At 45.6% G+C, this 22,133-nt stretch overlaps 2 protein-coding genes across 2 annotated transcripts in view; one reads left to right on the forward strand and one right to left on the reverse strand.

The window, feature by feature from the left end:
• LOC137536844 (zinc finger protein 182-like) overlaps nt 1–8,480 on the reverse strand; it is a 28,599-nt gene extending 20,119 nt beyond the window's left edge. Inside the window, exons 1-6 of the mRNA XM_068259032.1 lie at nt 8,337–8,480; nt 5,284–5,478; nt 2,902–3,036; nt 2,688–2,814; nt 2,495–2,592; nt 2,245–2,374 (exon numbers count right to left, since the gene is read on the reverse strand). Of these exons, the coding sequence (XP_068115133.1) occupies nt 2,245–2,374; nt 2,495–2,592; nt 2,688–2,814; nt 2,902–3,036; nt 5,284–5,478; nt 8,337–8,480 (829 nt within the window). The remainder of the gene's footprint in view (nt 1–2,244; nt 2,375–2,494; nt 2,593–2,687; nt 2,815–2,901; nt 3,037–5,283; nt 5,479–8,336) is intronic.
• A 9,956-nt stretch (nt 8,481–18,436) lies between these two features.
• On the forward strand, nt 18,437–19,519 carry LOC137534640 (oocyte zinc finger protein XlCOF6-like). The gene has a single exon (XM_068256243.1). The coding sequence runs from the start codon at nt 18,437–18,439 to the stop codon at nt 19,334–19,336; it is 900 nt and encodes a 299-aa protein (XP_068112344.1). The 3' UTR covers nt 19,337–19,519.
• The last annotated feature ends 2,614 nt before the right edge of the window (nt 19,520–22,133 follow it).

A 22,133-nucleotide genomic window follows, 5' to 3' on the forward strand; every position in this document is an offset into this window, starting at 1 on the left:
CAAACCTCACAATAAGCAGCGTGTCCCTGAAAACACATACTGTATACACTCGTGTATAAGCCTAATTTTTCAGCACAAGCAGAATGGATGGGAAAGCAGGTTTTGTTACTGGCAGAGGAGTGTAAGGATCGTGCACTAGTGATCCTGAACTTGTCAGCTGGCTCCCTGCTGTGTCCGTGCACCGCATCTCCTGCAACATGGTGGGCAGAGTGTGCTGCTCAAGACTACCTGTATCCCCTGGCTTGTGGAGCAGAGCCTGCCAGCAAAGTGTCAGCGGTGCAATGATCAGGTGTTCTTCCTGTGTGGCAATCTCTGTGTCTCATATCTATGACGCCATCTAGTGGCGTCTTGAAACACAACTTTATCATCACCTAGCTATGGGGATAAGGAATGACTTGTACTGGGGGAATATCTGGCTACTGTGGAGGATGCTATACTGGGGAGGGGGATTATACACAAGTCAACCACTTTTTCCTGGTTCCTGAGGGAAAGGTGGGTACCTCGGCTCATACACCGGTCAGCTTATATGCGAGTATATACGGGTAATTAGGTTGAGTCGGCTCCAATCAACATAATAGGGTCCTGGGCACAATCCTGCATTGCTCTGCAGGGCAGGTAGCATTGCTTGACAAACGCTTGGCACCTATGTTGCTCTCTGACCCCATATAACTATGCTGAATAGGAAAGCCCTGCATTGTGCTCAAAATGCATGCATTGGCAATGCACTGGGAGAAGTGTGCACATCAGATAGCGCTGTCTATGCATACTCTGGTGTCCTGCATATCACACACGCTGAAATCCACCTAGCAATGCACAGCAAGAGTGTGCACAGGCCTCTCAAGCAGCATCCCCCCCCCCCCCCCCCCAACCCCCCAAAAAAACATAATTAGGCAGACCTACCCCACAGACTGTTAAAGACACTGAAGCGAAAAAAAATATGATAAAATTAATAGTATATGTAGTACAGCTTAGAAATAAAACATTAGCAGCAGATATATGAGTCGAATATTGTTTCCAGTACAGGAAGAGTTAAGAAACTCCAGTTGTTATCTATGCAAAAAAGCCATTGAGCTCCACCACTTTCAAAGTCACAGAGAGTTCTGTCTTCTGAAGCTTGTTATCTTAACCGTCAGTCATTGTATTGTTTTTTTCTTCCTCAGAGGACAGGTCAAAAATTCACTTGCCTCCTCCACAAGATCATTTAGAATGCTAAGTAGTGTGTAAACAGCAAATATTAGAGGACGATGCAATATTATAAAAAACACTATATAACTGAAAATACAAATATGAGAATATTTTCTTTGCTACTATTGTTCTAGTAATTATCCATAATACACAACCAATTCATCGTATCATCATTTTTTTTTCCGCTTCAGTGTCTCTTTAACCAATGTGCCTAAACTACAAATAATAGAATAGGCAAAATCCCACCACATAATTAAGCAGTGGGTTAATTAGGTATTTTGCATAATTATGCAATTTGGGGTAGTGGGCACACAGTGTGTATTAGGTAGCCACAGGTGTCCTCTAGTATTAGGAAGGTAGCCTCATTAGCCCCCCTGAATTATGTAATAGCCTCTGGTGCCCCCCAGTATTAAGTAAACTAGCCTCAGGTACCCACCAGCATAAGGTAGGTAGCCTCTGGTGCACCCCAGCTTTAGGTAGGTAGACTCAGTTGCCCCCCTGTATTTGGTAGGTAGCCTCTGTTGCCCCCTCCCAGCCCATGATTAGGTAGACAGCCTCAGGTCCCCCCACTATTAGGTAGGTAGCCACAGGTGCCCCCTAATATTATATAGGTAGCCTCAAGGTGTGCCCCCAGTGTTAGGTAGCGAGCAGAGCAGCAAATTACCAGTCTGGGCTCCAGCCATGCATTCTTCATGCTACCTCTTCAGTCCCGATTCTTAGGGCTATGGCGGCGCTGGCATCTCATCACGTGACTCATTGGTAAGTGCTGGCAGGTCCCGAGAGCGATGCCGGTGCCGCTGTAGCCATGGAGACGGGATGCTGAAAAGGAAGCAAAGATGCAATGCAGGAACACGGAATGCCTGGGATTGTGCATGCGTGGTCCAGTGGGCGATGTTCATGACAATTGAGACACAATGGCCATAGATTCAAGGCTTCGGCCCCGAATTTCAGTGTTCAAAGCAGAGAACCATGAATGGCAAAGATCACGATATTGGCAGCATTTGGTGAACATAAAGAAAGAAATATCTACAATATCTGAATATAATGCATATTACTCACCACTGATGATCTGTGGCGGAATGTCTTCCTTCTCATCAATGCTCAAACCCATATCTTCTTCTTCATCATCATCATCATTATCCACACCTTCTACTTTAACTTCAATTAGCTCCTCCTCCCCCTCCTCCTCCTAGTAATACAAAAATTTATGCAAACACTTATTAAATAAAGAAATTCAAATCAAAGGCTTCACTTGACTTCCATACAAATCATACAGTGATGGTGTTTACAGTCCCTCAGTTCCAGTTACCTGAAAATGGTGGGGGGTGGGGGGATCTTCCTGTAGACAGTCCAGGGAGTGAAGAGGACTTGTACATCCCTCTGCTGGGCTGCTGTTACTGGACTCATCTGCAGAAAACACACAAACTGACTCATTACATTTGATTCTAAGTGATGATGGGATAATCTAGGTTGACCACCCTCATCTACGAGTGTTCTCTTACCTGGTGGTGATGTGAGGGGTGGCTCATCCTCCATCATGACATCCTTGTAGAGATCCTTGTGTTCTTCCATATACTCCCACTCCTCCAAGGAGAGATAGACAGTGACATCCTGGCATCTTAGAGGAACCTGCAACACACACAATGATACAGTCACCATCCAGTTACACTCCTTGGTGTTAATGTATAAACTCCCATAATTCACAGCACTGCTCACCTCTCCTGTCAGCAGCTCCGTGATCTTGTTGGTGACTTCGAGGATCTTCTTCTCGCTGTTTTTCCCTGGTGTCAGGGAGTGAAGTGGAGGCACTTTGATGGTCACATGGTCACCAGACTTTACAGGAGGAAAAATCTGTAAGGATAAAACAACAGTTAGTGTCAGTTCATACTGCCCCTCTCCTCACCAAGAGGGCTATGTTTTATTACAAAAAAATATATATATCATTGATGTCATGGCACACTTCCACACCATTCTTTATTTCCTCAGTTGAGTCTGTTCAATTCCCAAAGAAGAGAATGATGTCATGTGATAATCCCAGAATCATCTTCACCTCTACAATCAGCTGTGTGCTTTTTAAAGATGTATGGGTCATGTGGTCTTCCCAGAATCCTCCTCTCCTCTACAGTCAGGTATGTCTGTTAATAACAAAAATAGGAGTGATGCCCCCAGCCTGCCTGCATCTCCTAAATGCCAACTCGGTCCAGGAGGCCGACGTTCTGAAGCTTCTCTGGAAGCTAAACCCCAGGAAAGCCTCAGGCCTGGACGGTGTGTTATCAATCTGCCTGAGAATCTGCGCAACCCACAGGGCCCCCATCCTTACCTCCATTTTTAACAAATCACTGGCAGAGGGCAGAGTACCCTGCTGCCTCAAGAAATCTGCAATCATTCTGGTCCCTAAAAATCCTAGGCTCACAGATCTCAATAACTACAGGCTGTTACCCTAACTCCAGGGCTGTGGAGTCGGTACAAAAATCTTCCGACTCCTCAGTTTATGAAACCACCGACTCCGACTCCAACTCTGAGTACCCAAAATGCCTCCGGCTCCTCAACTCCGACTCCTAAGTCTAATACTTACCAGGGCTGTGGATTTTGTCCAAAAATCATCCGACTCTGACTCCTCAGTTTTTGAAATCATTGACGCCAACTCAGACTCCAGGTACCCAAAATTGCTCCAACTCTGACTTCTCGCCTAAATCCCATCATTACGAAGACCTTTGAAAAACTGGTCCTCTCTCATCTCAAGTGCTTCACCTATGCTCTCCTGGACACTCTTTAATTTGTATAAAGGGCAAACAGGCCTATCGAAGATCCAATCAACATCAGTCTGGCATACATCACGGAACACCTTGACAGACTGGACACCTCCGCCAGGATCCTCTTCCTAGATTTTAGTTCCACCTTCAATACCATTTGCCCGGATCATACTGCTTGACAACCTTGCTCAACTCGGTCTCGAACAAACTAACTGTCTGCACATAGATCAAATACTTCCTCACCAACTAGTCAAGCATGGCAATTACTCCTCCCAGGAAAGAACTACCAACGCCGACGCCCCGCAAAGGTGTGCTCTGGCCCCTATCCTGTTCTCCCTGTACACGAACAGCTGTACCTTATCCATCAACTCTGTCAAGGTCATCAAATTTGCAGAAGACACCACCATCCTTGGCTTCAATGGCCGTGATGGAGAGCAAGCATACCGCAACAGGAATTAATGAGCATATTTGCAAATGGTGCAGGAAAACATCTTGTGCTAAGTGCAGGAAAACAGTGGAACTGTTAGTGGGATTCAGAAGGCGCCCTCCATCGAGGGCACGGATGTCTCCAGGGTGTCAAGTGTTCACTTCCTATGCACTACAATTACAAAAAATTTGAGGTGGGGGGATAACTCCACCAAAACCCAGAAGGCAGCTCAGCAAAGGTTGTTCTTCCTACAACAACTGAGGAGTTTGGAACGCTGCGAGAACTGCTGACTTTTTTTCTACACTACCACCATGTATCCTTTGCTCCTCCATTGTCATCTGGTATGCAGGCAAAACTGCTAGCGACAGGCTCAATCTTCAAAAAGTGATCAATGCTGCCGATATAATCATCGGGTCACCCCTGCTGCCACTGGACCTCCTAAACACCTACAAAATGAGGTTCAGGGAAAACAGGATATTGAATGATCCCACCCCGACTGTCGCCACTTCAAACGTCTCCCTTCAGGCCATCGCTGCAGAACCATCCCCTCCAAAACCACCAGGCACAATTCCTTCTTCCCTCAGGTTGTTCTTCTACTGTACTCTAGCCCCCACCTCTGCAAAAAACCCTAGCCACTCATACCTGCCTCTCATGTGCCCTTTACGTTGCAGTCTCTGACTTGTCTAGTCCCTATCTGCATGTCTGAAACTCTAACCCTGAACTCTGGCCCCCACCTCCGCGAACTCTGCAAAATCAATTATGTCTAAAATGTTTTTAAATTTTATGCCTAAAATGTCTCAATGCCTGTCCCTAACATCTGTTAACTGCACTACTGTTAATGCTGCGTGTACCAGACTTCTGTCATTCTCGGCAATAAAGCAGATTCTGATCATGTGACACTTCCAGAATTCTACTCACCTCTCCAGTAAGCAGGTGGATGATCTCCAGGGCCAGGTGTAATATCTTCTCAGTCATGTGATTGGTATCCCCCACCAAATGCAAACGACTCGGTAGTGAAAGCTTTGTGTCCTTGTAAAGGTCCTTGTGCCCTTCTACATACCGACACTCCTCCATGGAGAGACAGACTGGGGCATCCTGGCACCGCATATAAACCTGCCACAGACCACCATATATTATGTTAAAATAAGAACCATTACAAACACTGCATATTAATTATGTTTCTTGGATAATCCAGAGGCGTTTTCTGTCCCCATCCACCTTGCAGTGGGACCCACCCCACCAAATTGGCAAACTCTTGACGACAGATCATACTGCAGGCAGTTCACATCTGTGCCGTAGCACGGAGCGAATTAGGCTCGGCTTTTTCCGCCAAACCCCAGAGGCTCTGTTGAGCCCTTCTGCATCTGCGCAACGTGGCCACGCTTAGTCCCATACGGGCCGCAAGCTTTTACAGTGTCCCAGCAAGAAGTGGTGATCAGCAGGAGGACGTGGGAACCTTCTGGAGGATGCGGAGGCTTCCCAGAACCGAGTTAAAGGAGTCACCAGTACGCAGTAAGCTCCGGTCCATGTGGCGGTGATTGACAGCGCTGCTCGTGCAGGAACAGTACAGGCTGCCCTGACATAAACGCCGGGGACCGGAAAGGAGAGGCGGCGAACGGCTCACCACAGAGCTGCAGCGAGGGACAGCACTTATTTTCATTTGAAACCCCTGATGACTCCTTTAAGTAATTTTAGACTCCCTTAAACTCACAGGTTTGCTTTAAAGAGAGTCTGAAGCGAGAATAGATCTCGCTTCAGACCTCATAGATAGCAGCGGCATGTGTGCCCCTGCTAAAACGCCGCTATCCCGCGGCTTAACGGGGGTCCCTTCACCCCCAAATCCCCTCCGTAAAGCGGGGGAGCGCTTCCGCATTGGGGCAGGGCTAACCGCCTCAGCCCTGCCCCACGCGTGTCTGTCAGACGCGTATCTCCGCCTCTCCCCCGCCCTTCTCAGTCTTCCTTCACTGAGAGGGGCGGGGGAGAGGCGGCGATGCACATCTGATAGACGCGACTGGAGGCAGGGCTGCAGCCGTTAGCCCTGCCTCCAGGAAGGGCAGATTTATGACCAAGACTACGACCAAGTCTTGTGGGGATGGATTTGGGGGTGAAGGGACCCCCGTTTAGCGGCGCGATAGCGGCGGTTTAGCAGGGGCACACATGCCCCTGCTAAGTATAAACTCTGAAGCGAGATTTATTCTCGCTTCAGAGTCTCTTTAAAGAGTCGGGTATAAAATCAAAAATCAATTCTTTATTTTTATCTGGTAATCAAGTAATAAGGATGCTAATCAGGCAATCCAAAAGTTAAAATCACTATTACTTTTCTTGTTGATAAATTATCATTCCCAAGTTTACATGACTGTTATTTGGTACACAGAACATTTGTTACACAAAAGAGAAGTTGCAGGGCATGTTGGGTTGTCTTTTTTTGCTTCTCTACTTCCCCTCAGACTTAACTAATGCAGCCTAATTGGCTGAAGCTTCTTTCCCTCCTGTTTTCCCCTCCCACACCTCTGTTCCTCTCTGATTGGCCAAAATTTCTCAGGCTGAAACAATGCACTTTCTATAGTGAAGGGCGAGCAAATCAGGCAGAGGAGACTAAGGGCTGATATTACATCACAACTGGCTTCAAAATAGCCACAGTAAATATGGAAACTGTCTAGAATAGGATTCTCTACTCTTCCTTAATGAAATTCACAGGAATCATAACGTGGGCAGTGCAATACATATGTTATGTAAGTAGAGCAAGTATTTATCTACTTATATATTTGTTTTTTTTTCTAAGATAGTATGGCTGACAGCTCCTCTTTAAGACACATAGGGCTTGATTCACAAGAGTGCTAACTGTTAGCATGGCGGTTTTCGCGCGAATTTTCGCATTGCGAGCGATCATGAATTTTCGCGTGAAACGATAACGTTTTAGCGCGCAAACACGAATTTTACCGCGAAATCGATATAGTTTTCATGCGAAAATTCGCGGTTGCGCACGAAACCGTTATTGTTTAGTGTGAAAATTTGCGATCGTGCACAATGCGAAAATTCACGCGAAAACGGCCGTGCTAACAGTTAGCACTCTTTTGTGAATGAAGCCCATATAATTACTGCAACCTATCTCACATCCCTGGCCTGAGTTGATGAATGAGTGTCCTCTCTCCTGCATGACACCAATTTCTGCCTTTGCCATTTTATAAAAGGGGGTGGGGATGGTTGCAGCTCTGAGTGATTTGTGCTCTATGGCTGTACAGCCCATTGGTGACGCTGCATTTGAAGCCTCTTCAAAGTAAACTAAAAAGGGGATTTGGCGCTAGTCTACTTTAGGGTACCGAGCAGTAAACCTCATAGGAAACAGTTCTCCAATCACAGCACCCTCTATAGCATGAAGTGTTGTGATTGGCTGAACAGAGTGGGCATAGTTTTTTACAATTTATCTGAAACCTAACAGAGAGAGGTGCTGTCCACCCAATCACCTTAGTGGAATTACCCTATGAGGTTTCCTTCTGGGTTCCCTAAACTAGACTAGCACTGGGGATTTTAGAGGGTACACAATCAGGAAAGTTGGGGAGGGGGATTTTATCCCTCAGTCAATTATTTGGTACAGTATGGGTTTTCCATTTTTGTACAGATAAACAGTACACTCTCACATAGATGAACTCTCTGCTGAAGTTAAGACACATTTTGGGGTACCAAATTTAAATTTTGATCTGTTTTTTTTACATTTATAATAAACTCTTCTAGCTTTATGTAGTGGGGGAAGGAAGCATAGATAGAAGAATCTGGCAAACTGTCCATAGAATTAAAATTATCAATTTTTATTAGACAATAGAATATCATTTACCCAGAGCCCCCAGCCCCTTCCACCAATTAAAACAGCCGCTCCTCTAATTATACTGCTACCATTACTGATTAAGCACCCACAGCTCCAGCTCTACTAATAAGAAAAAAATACTGAAAAAAAGGACAATAACTCACCTCACCTGCTGCCAGTTACAGTACTTCCCACCTACTTCCTCCCGGCTTAACTCTAAACCGGAAGTACTCTTAACAAAGCAGTTGCTGTTTGTGGGAGGCCGCTTCCTGGTTTTGCGTTCCAGCTGGCTGGCAGAGGTGTATACTGTCATGCGTTCCAGCCGGCTGGCATTTGTAGGTGATTTCCTGGTTGTGCGGTTCAGCTTGGTTACAAAGACAGGCGACTTCCTTGGTTGTGCGCTTCAGAAGGCTGGTAAGAAGAAGGGTAGAACCTGATCCTAGTGGGCTAAAGGACCCCAGGTGACGTCACCGCGTGACTGCCGTGTCCATAGAAGGCGTGCTGATTGCTGAAGTGGAAAGAGATGCCGCTGGGGATCGTTGCTGCAATTGTGGTCTGTCCCAAGGAGAGAAAGAGACCCCGGGATCGCTGTTGGTGCGATGCCTGCGGTGCAGGCTGTACATGAGGGGCTACTATATCACAGGGAAACCTGTACAAGGGGGAGCACTAGACCACCAGGGAAACCAGGACAAGGTGGCTACTAGACCACCAGGGAAACCAGGACAAGGTGGCTACTAGACCACCAGGGAAACCAGGACAAGGTGGCTACTAGACCACCAGGGAAACCAGGACAAGGGGGCCACTAGAGCACCAGGGAAACCAGGACAAGGTGGCCACTAGACCACCAGGGGAAGTAGGACAAGGGGCTATTAGACCACCAGGGAAACCAGGACTAGGTAGTTGTTAGACCACCAGGGAAACCAGAACATGGGACCATGGAAAGCTGTGGAAGGGCACCACTAGACAACCAGGATAAACTAGACCACTTACATATTAAAATGTACCTGGGGCTTCCTCCTGGCTGCTATTATGTTATAAGCCTATAGGCTATATTTTATACTTGTTTAATAATGTAACTTTGCACCTTATCACTACTTGCACTGTCTTTAGCACTTTTTCCCTTGAAAAAGCTTCAGTTAGAAGTGAAACATGTCGGGTTGTTTGGTGGGGGTTGTGTGATTTTATATGATATGTGCATTGCTGTAGGGCCTTGGATGGTTTCTCTATCCATCTACATACTGACAGAGTAGGCCCAGCGATACCAGCAAGTGTAATTTATTAATTGACAGCCAGTACTCCATTTTTTAGTTTTCTAATAAAAGTTAAGTTTTAGCTTGATTCAGTTTAGAGGGATACTTTGTTGTTAAGCTTCCTCCAGCCCCCTGTAATCCATGTACCCCTCACCTTCCTCTCACACACCCACTGATTGCGCTCTAATTATCATATGCGCATTCTGTATCAGTGATTGCTCTGAGCACTGCCAGCAAAGGGAGTGCAATCTGGGTGTATACGGGCAGGACTGCGCATGCACGCTGGCCTGCAACCGAGCTGGATCACGGGCCCCACAGCGGCACAGCAGAGGGGATGGGATGACCTCAGAGGGAGCAGATGAACTAAAGTCGGCTGGAGGAAGCTCCAGGGAAGTAAAAATCCTTTGCTGCAGTTCGTCTCAGGTTTACTCTAAAGTACACGTGAACTGAGTCATTGTGGCCTGCTGTATACAGACTAGACAGAATAACCGTCTTGGCTGAGAACTATCTAAGTAACCATCTGCTTTACTCCTCATGGGAGATTCTCAAGAATTGATTTATTTTCAAAATCCTTTTCTGGGTGGCAGTGGCACAATCTAGCTGCCAGAATTGTCATCCCTCTTCAGGTCCATTCCATAGAGTGCTGCAGAAAAGAATAAAGAAACCTTTGAGAAGCCCTTATTAAAATACCATTGTCGCGAAAATCTTAAAATTTTAAATATACGGTATGTAAATATACAGGTAAGAAGTATTTTTCTTCCGTAGTAAAATGAGCCCTAAATGCCTGCCCATCTCCCTGTGGGGGGTTCTAAGGGTTTTCTATCTTTTCAAAACCATTTAACAAATGGCAGTTGGCTCAATGGCTCTGCTCAACATCCCCCCCCCCCCCATGAAGAGATGGTCTAGCTCACAACCTGTCGGTAATGTCAGATTTCTACTACTTACTGTAAGTAACAGCAACATAGGAGAAAAGTAGTTTATGGCTCATTTTTACTCTAGAAGGAATGTAATTCTTATTTATGTGTTTACATAAACTTTAAGATTTTCACAACAGCGGTACTTTAAGGGAATCTGCAGTGAGTTGCATATGGAGGCTGCCATATTTATTTATTTATTTCACTACATACTGCCTGGCTGTCCTTCTGATCCTCTTCCTCCTATACTTTTAGCCATAGACCCTGAACAAGCATGCAAATCAGATGTTTCTGACTAGATTAGCCACATAAAGTACTTATTTCAGGTCTGTGTTTCAGACACCACTGATGCATGAAAGATCAGCAGCACAGCCAGGCAACTGGTATTGTTTAAAAGTTAATAAATATGGCAGCCTCCATAACCCTCGTGAAAAATTGTGAAATTTAAAATAGATGAAAACACATAAGTAAAAGGTACATTTCTCCCATAGTAACATGTGTTATAAATGACTTTTCTCCTATATTGCTGTCACTTACAATAGTTAGTAGAAATATGACAGTTAGTAGAAAGATATAGAATATGGACAAGCCCATCTCCTCGTGGGGGATTCTTAGGGTTTTCTTTACTTTCAAAAGCACTTAGTGACTAAAGGGAACCATACACTCAGCCGATTTTCTGGCCGACCGATCGATCAAAATTGATCAATCGATTGCAAATCGGTTGGCCAATCGACCGATCGACGGCCGATTTCGATCGATTTCCATCGAACTGGCAGGGTGGAAAATCTAGGTCGATCTGATAAGATTGCTTATCATTTTGCATTGGCCCTAATGGAAATCTGATGGCAAAAAAATGCCATCAGATCGAATTTCAATAGATTTCAAAATGAAATCTATTGGAATTCTATCCTGGTAAATTAGATAGATCATCAGATGCATTTCTTATCTATCTGCTGCTAATCTGACGAGTGTATGGGCACCTTTAAGGCCCATACACACGTCGGATTTCCGCGAACGACGGGTCGTTTGAACGTTCCGTCGTTCGCCCGCTAAATCGGGCGTGTGTACAGACTATTGTTCGTTTGTTAAAGAGACACTGAAGCGAAAAAAAAATGATGATATTATGATTTGTGTGTGTAGTACAGATAAGGAAAAAAACATGAAGATCAGATACATCAGTCTAATTGTTTCCAGTACAGGAAGAGTTGAGAAACTCCAGTTGTTATCTCTATGCAAAAAAGCTATTAAGCTCTCCGACTAACTTGGTCGTGGAGAGGGCTGTTATCTGACTTTTATTATCTCAACTGTAATTGAACTGTTTACTTTTCCTCTGGCAGAGGAGATGTCATTACTTCACAGACTGCTCTGAAAGACTCATTTTGAATGCTGAGTGTTGTGTAATCTGCATATATTATAGGATAATGCAATGTTAGAAAAAACACTATATACCTGAAAATAAAAATATGAGAATATTTCCTTTGCTGCTAATCTTCTAGTAATTATTCATAGTACACAACCAATTCATTATATCATATATTTTTTTTCGCTTCAGTGTCTCTTTAAGAGTGAGTTTGAGCGATCCGCCGGGCGGATCGCTTAAACCCACTCTTATCAAACGAACGATAGTCTGTACACACGCCCGATTTAGCGGGCGAACGACGGGACGTTCAAATGACCCGTCGTTTGCGGAAATCCGACGTGTGTATGGGCCTTAAGTCTGACTACCAGAATTGTGTGTGTGTGTGTGTGTGTGTGTGTGTGTGTGTGTGTGTGTGTGTGTGTGTGTGTGTGTGTGTGTGTGTGCGCGCGCGCTTCAGGGTTGATGCACACCTAAGTAAAGCAAAGGCTCTGGATACTGTAGAGCCTTCTCGGTGTACACACACACACACACACACACACACACACACACACACACACACACACACACACACACACACACACACACACACACACACACACACACACACACACACACACACACACACACACACACACACACACACACACACACACACACACCCACACCCCCTTAAGGCCCATACTGGGGGGGGGGAGACCGAGAAGGCTCTACAGTATCCAGAGCCTTCGCTTTACTTAGGTGTACATCAACCCTGAAGCGAGTTTCCTCACTTCAGGTTCCCTTTAGGAGTTATAGGATGTAACCACACAATGACAACATATCAGTCGGGAGTGGAATGGTCCCCAAAAGAGTCAATATTGATAACTTTGATTAAATAACTTGTCCTGTGCAACAATTGCCAGCAAACGCCAGACGTCATTGATGTTGTTTTTAAAAAGCTGGTATTTGGAGCTGAGATTATGGCACCACCGTAAAGCGCTCCAAAACATTTTGTAAGCAAAAGTGGGGTGTAGATGAGAGCCACATCACCCCAAAGTGTTGTTTGAAGATAGCCATTAATAGGTTCCCATTTTCTTCTATTTGCAGGACTGTGTGAGAAACCTATCGACATGAGGATGGAAAAACAGCCACTTTTCACAATACCGGGTAAGAGGGTACTATAAGACCAGTATGGAGGGTCCCCCTTGACCCCTGCCATCATCGAAATATATTTAGATAGTTTGTGTTTCTTGCAGATGGTTCCAGTACCAGAAACCCACTAGAGAGATGTACGGGTTCTCTTTATCCCCTGTATTGTACACAGGAAGCTCTCCAGGTAGCTGAAAATGATTAATATACCTTTTCAATTATTTGAAAAGCCCATTTGCACTAGAGCATCTTATTTAATTTCTGGAAAGCAATGGTAATGGGTACAACCTCTTAAAGGGCAACCGAGGTGACATGTGACATGGTGAGATAGTAACATGACTAGGTACTCTGTAAAGTGCTGCAGAAGATGTCAGTGCCAAATAAATACATAATTATTATAATACAAAGAGTGGAATGTAACTTTAAATTTATTCTAACTGGAGTTGTATGAGCTGTGGAATCAGAAGAACCTAATTGTATTTTCATAAATGTTTTTTTTTTTTTTTACTTTGGTTTTCTCAGGGTAAGGACCAGAACCTTATTAAAGCAGAAGCTGTAGATGATGATGCAGATACTGTTAGGAAGGTTGATGTGCTATATAAGGAGGAAGGAGTGCTTCTACAGATTGATACAGGTGATTAGCATACTCTTGTTCAGGCTACGCTCTTTTTCAGGCTATATATGTTTTTAGTCTGGTTTCTTCCACTATTGATTCTAGTAGGTCTTGACTCATTGTTCCCAGACTTTATTAGCTGTAGATTTTCTGTTGTTCAGGCCTAATTTGGTCTTGTTTTTTTCTTCTCCCATCTTGAGGTCACTTTCATATGTTGTCTTGTTTTGAGCGGGTCTTGGTCTTTTTTTTGAGCTGATCTTGATATGTTCTCGCTTTCAACTGATTTTGATTTGCTGTGTGTTAAGCTGATCTTCATGTTCTCTAATTTTCAACTGGTCTTGGTTTTCTGTAGTCTCTTCTTGAGCTGATCATATGTTGTCAGGTTTGCTTGTTGTCTCTTCTTGAGCTAATCATGATATCCAATTGGCGAGAGAGCTATGCACTCGATGAGCTTCAGGGAACAAACAGCAGTGGGGGGTGCAATGGGGGTACAAGCAGCGTCCTGACAGCCATTTCACCTAACTTTCCGATTTGTCACTTGGCACAAGGGCCTCTGAAGAAGGGGGAAAGATCTGTGAAACTGCAGTCATCTATTAGAATAGATAGGTAATATAATTTTTTACCCACCCTGTTTTAAAAGAACAGGCAAATGTTTGTGATTCATGGGGGCTGCCATCTTTGTCATGGGGGCAGCCATCTTTTTGGTTGAAAGGAGGTGACAGGGAGCAGGAGACACAGTTCCAACTGTCCTGTGTCCTGCTAACCCCTCCCAGCTGCATGCGCTAGGTTTCAAATGGAAAATTCATGGCAAATGTAAAAAAAAAAAAAAAAAAAAAAAAAAAAATTGCACCAAAACAGAAGAAAAAGAACAACATCATCAGAAATCCCATCATGCTTTGCACAGCATCAGTGGAAAAATGCCCGGGCAGTTTTCTTCTGTGCAGCTAAAAATGAGGCTTGTATAAGAGTAACAAAGTTCTGATGCTGTGAAACTGTTAAAGAAACACCAAGCCTTTTCAGTGCTGCTGAGTCGATTTTTAGTCTGGATGTTCACTTGAAGTTCACTGAGTGCCCAGCTCTCTCACTAATTGGACTTTATTATGTGCTCACCATGAGCACTGGTGATATGGCTGCAGGTGAAAGGGCACCTCGCCATATGTACATTTCTAGCGCCAGCCTCTAATCTCTTGCTGCTTTGCCAATCATATGTTTTCTAGTTTGGAGATGGTCTTGGGATTGCTTTGGCCTAATCCTGAGGAGGTCCTGGATTTGTTTTGTGTTTTCCTCCTGGTGTCTTGTTCTGGTCTTAGTTGGGTTTCTGATGTCATCTTTCCTCAAGTCACTCCATTCCTTCTGTGTTTCTCTTTTCCTCACCTCACACCTTTTTGGAAGTATGAGATGAGAAGACTTTGTACCCATTCAGTTGACTGGGGTGGGACCCTAACATGTATGCATTTCCTACAGTCGTATCCGGTGACAGGGATTCCCCAGAGACCTGTCCCAGTCCTCTCTATGCCCGAGCATGGGGCGATGATGGTCCTCAGCAGCGTGATGAGGTGGGTAGAACACAGAGGATGTGCTCTTCTAATCTCTGAGATAAGTTGAAAATCACTTTTGTTTTATATGTTTCCAGGAAATTCAGACCGAATACCTCTATGTTGTTAAAGTAGAAGACCGAGGTGAATAAGAGGAGAGGAATGTGGAGGATGGTCGGCTCTTCAAGGAAGAGGAAATTCCCCAAGAGATCAGCCCAGGTGGGCATTTATTATTCTTTATTTGTAAAACATCAGCATATTATACATCGCTTTGCAATAAATGATTAAAGTGGGCTTGTGAGACCCCCAATCCAAATTCAAAGGCCATCCTGGCTGAATTTGAGCTGCCTCAATGGCCCAAGTCGGTGTCCCTAACATTTTTATTTGTGAGAAGGTACTCTGTGGCTTTCTCCAAACCTGGTGCATCCCATGTACTTCATCTAATGACACTACACACGTCATACCGGGGCATGGCTGGGAGAGCATAGCAGTCCTGGTTGAGAGATTAGGGAAAAATCTGGTGGTGGGGTGACACCATACACAAGCTGGGCAGCTCTATTGAGAGGTTAGGGAAACATCTGGTGGTGGGATGGCACTACACACATCATGCCAGGGTACAGCTAGGGTGGGCAAGGCAGTCCTGGTTGGGAAGTTAGGGAAACAATCATCTGGTGGTGGCACTTGTCATCAGAGGGTGTCAGGAAATATTGGCAGTGGGTAATACCAATTAGTATAATATCACTAAGGTTACCAATATTTTATTATCGCCTTCCCTAACCTATCTCTCACACTAACTACATTATAGCTGAACTCTGTTGCTGCTGACAGATCTTTGCCACTATTAAGTGTTCAGCTACGTAGTAACCGAATTCTGTGAACCACCGTCACTATCTCCACTGCTATTCAGAGTTTGGGCACATAATGGCTGAACTCTGGTGTCCATTTGGCCCAGCCTGTCTATGGTGGTGCCCAAATTTCTTACTTTCTCAGAGGAAAGATGAGCATGCAAGGCACCATTTTATGGATGCACAATAGTGAAAATGGGGACAGGGCTGTTTTAGGCGGCCACGCTTATGACCGAAAACTTCTCAGGCACTGTTTTTGACCTGAAGAAGCGAGCCAAGACCTGTGAAACACATTGTCTAAAATGCAATAATATACATTTTTCCATTAATCAATGGTTTGCACGTCTGAGAAGGTAAGATATTACACTTCTCATCCATTATACCATCTACAGTAGAACAACATCAAGGGGTCCTCCACCATTGTTTTTAGCATAAATCATACCCCTTAGGGGTTCCTTAGTCACAAGTATTCTTTGAAGTCCTCACCAGTCATCCAGGAGAGTGACCAGCCAACATCTGCACCAACAGTCCTGGGACACCAAGCGGGACGGCGATATTCCTGCAGGCTCTGACGGTGGTTGCAAGCTCTGCAACCCACCCTTGTGTGTATAATACCTATACACGTTACTCTTTACCCCATTGTCCAAGGATATTGCACAATTGGGCTCCTGGTCTCTCTCATCTCACAGGTACTTGGAGGTTACAGGTAACCGTCAAGGACCAAAAAACCATTTCCATACTTTTCATTGACAGTTTGCTTCTCTGATGCAAAGTGGCAGTAACACGCGGTGCCACTTTTTTGTTGCGTACCTGTTGTTATACAGGGAACGCAGCGTCCCATTGTGAATGTGGCATAAGGGTTTTAGATTACAAATGTGATACAAATCAATTGCAGAAGTCTGACACGGATTGAGACAAACCCTCTGGCCCATCAGGTTTACAGTCTAAAACCTGGTACATGCATCCAATTTCGATTGGCCAATCTTGCCACTTTCATGTAGTATGAGAGCTTACCTACACAATTGGTTCATAGTTTTCAAAATCTGTTGGCCCTCATACTACATGGAAGTGGTAAAGTGAGTCAGTCATTGGCCAATCAAAATTGAAAGTGTGTACCAGGCTTAAAGCAAACTGACTCAGTCAGTTTGCTTTAAAAGTGGCTGACTCAGTCCTGACTCAGACAGGAAGTGACTACAGTGTGACCCTCACTGATAAGAAATTCCCCTTTTTATCTCTTTCTTGCTCTCAGAAGCCATTTTCTGCTAGGAAAATGTTTTATAGTTGGAATTTCTTATCAGTGAGGGTCACACTGTAGTCACTTCCTGTCTGAGTCAGGACTGAGTCAGCCACTTACATACCTGATATTTAACTCTTTCAGGCAGAGAAAGGAAAAAAAGGAACACCGCATAGTTATTTGTGTGCTAGGCACTGTACATACACATGTCTATCTCATCATGTCACATGTCACTTCGGGTATCCTTTAAATCCAAGAAACAGTGAGAGACAGCTTGAGATAAGGTTTTACAGCAGGAAAGTTCAAAGGGTCATTATTTCTGCTTTGTTTTATAGTTTAAAAGACAGCGTGTGCTTTTGAAACTGCAACTGTGATAGAATGATGCAATAAAAAAAGCTACATAACTGAAAATTAAAATTTATTCTTTTCGTTGCTACGAATGTTCTATTACTTATCTGTACTACACATACAATTCCTTATATCAAAAGGTATTTTTCGCTTTAGCTTTGCTTTAAGAAGTGGGGGAACACAGGATACAGCAGATATACTCAGCCTACTTATGTGTTCTGTGGGAGCATTGAAGGTGACATCTCTGTATCGTCTTTACTGATTTCCAGGGTTATTAGAGGGCTAGACTGAGTGAAAGTCCACCGAATGTGATCCATAGTCTAGAAATCTGTCATAAAGACACTAGAGACCCCAAGGTGTTAATGCGTGATTACACCAACCAGGTTTATTTTCGTTTTGGTTGGACTGTGCTTTTTAATCTTCTAATCATTTTATGTTACTACTATTCTACCTAAGCCCGGTTAAAAACGGGCTCTAGGTAGTGATGTCACCACCGCCAGTCAGTATGTGCGCCGTGCACGCGCACACACTGCCACTCTTCTCCCTGGCCCGGCCTCCCGTCCCAGCGGCTGTCTGTCCTGCGCACATGCGCAGTACGAAAAGGCCACGGAAGAACAGACAGGAAAAGTGGATGACGGAGGGACAGTTAGGTTTTATTGTATAGGATAGTCTACCTAAAAATGGGCTCTAGGTAGTGAAATTACCTCCACCAGTCAGTGTGCGCGTGCCCACCGCACGTGCACACGGCCGCCCTGCTCACTGGCCCGACCTCCCGTCCCAACAGCTGTCTGTACTGTGCGCATGCGCAAGACAAAAAGGCCACGGACGAATAGGCAGGGAAAGTGGATGACGCAGGGACAGTTAGGTTTTATTGTATAGGATAAATAGTTCATGTTATGTAATTATATAATGAACAATATGATTTATTTATTACAGATGGACGCTACTTTGAGAACTCTGAGAAGACCAGGCTCTCTATCAGAAAAAATCTGTTAGCTCAGGTGTCCTCACAAGACTTTATGCTGAAGATCAAACACAAGACATGTTCGCTACATCTGGTTCCAATGTCTTTCCTACCCATCAGAAAAATGATGCTATCAGGAGACCGTATTCCTGCCCACAGTGTGGAAAATGCTACACCAAGAAGTGCAACCTTATGGAGCACATAAGTGCACACAATGGTGAAAAACTGCATCCTTGCCCGGAGTGTGGGAAATTTTTCACCCAAAAATCATACCTTGGCCAACATATGAAAATTCACACGGGTGAGAAGCCATATTTGTGTGCACAGTGTGGGAAATGCTTTACCCATAAGACCAATCTAGCTGAACATAAGAAAATTCACACAGGCGAGCGGCCTTTTTCATGTTCATGGTGTGGGAAATCTTTTACCCGGAGGTGTTACTTATCCATCCACCAGACCATGCACACAGGTCAGAAACCTTTCTCATGTTCAGAGTGTGGGAAATCATACAATAAACGATCCAATCTCCTGGAACATGTTAGAAGCCACACAGGTGAGAAACTCTTCTCCTGCGACCTATGTAGGAAGAGCTTCACACAACGGTCATACCTGGGACAGCATCAGAGGATACATACTGGGGAGAAGCCATTTTCCTGTTCAGCATGTGGGAAATGCTTCACACATAAACCAAACCTGGTGGAGCACATGAAGACTCACACAAGGAAGAAGCCTTTTTCATGCCCGGAATGTAAGAGGTGTTTTGCCCGGAAGTCATTTTTGGACGATCACCGTTCTATCCACAGCGGGGAGAAACCGTTTTCCTGTTCCGATTGTGGGAAATCCTTCAGGAAGGAGCCATCACTTATTTTCCATCAGAGAAGCCACACAGGAGAAAAGCCTTTTTCTTGTGCTGAGTGTGGAAAATGTTTCACACATAAATCCTACCTGGTGAGGCACCAGAAGACCCATCGAGATTAGACTCTGGCCTTGGGCAAGAAGTGGGACTTTCATTGATTTCTAGACCACTTTCCAAGCATTCATTCTTGTATATCCATATTTCCTGTTTCTCCTTCCTTTGATCAACATGCCCTCCTTGTTTTCCTATCCTGATCCTCTGATCTCCATGTGTATTCTCTGATTTCTAAACCTGATCTTTACTCAGTTTCTTCTGTCCTTCAATCTCTGTGCTCCAATTTTGTTATCTTGGCACTCTGCTTTTACAGTCTCCATGTCCACCATTATGTGAAGCCCAAATCCAGGAAACATGCTTTATCTTAGTTTTGAAGGGAGTTTTAGGGGTTAGAACCTCTAATTTTTTTTTTTTTTAATCTGAGAACTCTGAGGGACTCAGAGACGACAGACTGCCCATCTCTGATACTTACCTGGGGCTTCATCCTGCCTCATAAACACATCTCAGTTTCACACCGTCCTCCCGCGCTCTGCAGTTCAGCCGCGGTGAGCTCCGTTATTGGGCTCAGTCGATGCCAGTCAGGGTCTACTGCGCATGCACAGACCTCGCACGCATACACAGTAGACCCTAAATGAGCTTAAAAAAAACAAATTCTTGGTAAATAGAGGAGGTAGTGGTGGACTTACCTCCTCCAAGAAGACACACAACGAATGTAGTAAAGATAGTCAATATATTTTATTTATGAACTCCAAATATGCAACGCGTTTCACAGGTTAGATCCTGCCTCATCAGGCAATAACAACGGAGCACTAGAGGTGCCTGGCTCTTCTACTGACTATTGCTCCGTTATTGCCTGATGAGGCGGGATCTAACCTACTCTATTTACCAAGAATTTGTTTTTTTTAAGCTCATTTAGCTTCCTTTTATCCTTTTGGCGACTATGTTCTCCTGCATAATATTGAGTCCACAATCACAAGAAAATGTATGCGTGCTCTACACCAAGCTTAACCCTTTCAAGTCTAGCTGTGCAAATCTGGCTAAAATGGCTTACCATGAGACATGCTCACGCAGAAATGCATCTGCTTTCGCATGCCAAACTTTGCAGGGTCAAAAACCAATACCGCGAAGCGGTTGCCCTGCGGGAATTAGTTCATGCTTTACAGCACTATCCAGGAGCGCCTCGGGGAGGCTTTCCATTGCCCCCATACAACCGGGGGGGCTGCGGGGTCCCAGGCTCTCTCACTGCCTAGGGACCACAGCAACACCCCGGAGGTGGAGGCTGGGTAGCGCAGACGACCCCCCCAAGCGTGGCCGGCGCCGGGGGGGGGGGGGCCATCCGCACCCATCTCCCAAAAATTTAAAAAACCGGCACTTACCTGAACGTCCATTGCGTTCTGCTGCTGCGCATCGACTCGGGGCACTGCATGGGCAAGGAGTGACGCATGGGTCACCCCGAGCTGTGGGGCTCAGGGCTGGCCCACACACATCACTCCAGAAGGAGGGGGGGGAGGACAGGCACAGACAGCCCACTCATAGAGCAAACCATCCACCACCTGCCTCCAAAGGACAGAATGCAAATATGCTCAATCACAAGAAAATGTATGCGTGCTCTACACCAAGCTTAACCCTTTCAAGTCTAGCTGTGCAAATCTGGCTAAAATGGCTTACCATGAGACATGCTCACGCAGAAATGCATCTGCTTTCGCATGCCAAACTTTGCAGGGTCAAAAACCAATACCGCGAAGCGGTTGCCCTGCGGGAATTAGTTCATGCTTTACAGCACTATCCAGGAGCGCCTCGGGGAGGCTTCCCATTGCCCCCATACAACCGGGGGGGCTGCGGGGCCCCAGGCTCTCTCACTGCCTAGGGACCACAGCAACACCCCGGAGGGGGAGGCTGGGTAGCGCAGACGACCCCCCCCCCCAAGCGTGGCCGGCGCCGGGGGGGGGGGGGGGGGGGCCATCCGCACCCATCTCCCAAAAATTTAAAAACAGGCACTTACCTGAACGTCCATTGCGTTCTGCTGCTGCGCATCGACTCGGGGCACTGCATGGGAAAGGAGTAACGCATGGGTCACCCCGAGCTGTTGGGCTCAGGGCTGGCTCACACACATCACTCCAGAAGGGGGGGGGGAGGACAGGCACAGACAGCCCAGGTTATGCGCATATAGCAGAACGCAATGGACGTTGAGGTAAGTGCCTGTTTTTAATCTTGGGAGGTGTGTGCGGGCGGCTCTTCCCGGCGCTGGCCACGCTGGGGAGATCGCCTGCACCCCCCAGCCTCCACCTCTGGGGTGCCGCTGTGTGGGCTCCAGGCGGTGAGAGTGCCTGGGACCCCCGCGGCCCCCCGGTTGTATGGGGGCAATGGGAAGCCTCCTCGTGGCGCCCCTGGATAGTGCTGTATAGCATGAACTAATTCCCGCAGGGCGATTGTTTTGCGGTTTTTGGTTTTTGACCCTGCATATTTACCTGGGCGCGACACATAAGGGGCGGACGGGTGCAAATAGCTTGCTCCAGGGCTCTCACCTCCTAAAACAAGCCACTCACTATCTGCCCTTAGAAAGAAGAAATGCAATGCTAATTCCAACAGAGAAAGAACATGTGTGCATCAACCAAGTGAACCTGACAAATCTGGCTTTGCAAATTTGGCCTATTGGCTAATCACGAGACATTGCTCATGCAAATAAGCATTTGCTTTCGCATGCCTAAATATGCAGGGTCAAAAACCAAAAACCGCAAAACAATCGCCCTGCGGGAATTAGTTCATGCTATACAGCACTATCCAGGGGCGCCACGAGGAGGTTTCCCATTGCCCCCATACAACCGGGGGGCCGCGGGGGTCCCAGGCACTCTCACCGCCTGGAGC

Source organism: Hyperolius riggenbachi, chromosome 10, assembly GCF_040937935.1.
Source record: "Hyperolius riggenbachi isolate aHypRig1 chromosome 10, aHypRig1.pri, whole genome shotgun sequence".
In the NCBI taxonomy this organism is placed as follows: Eukaryota; Metazoa; Chordata; class Amphibia; order Anura; family Hyperoliidae; genus Hyperolius; species Hyperolius riggenbachi.

Excerpts from the sequence above, each read along its gene's own strand:
- LOC137534640 (XM_068256243.1), top strand. The coding sequence starts at position 18,437 with ATGTTCGCTACATCTGGTTCCAATGTCTTTCCTACCCATCAGAAAAAT.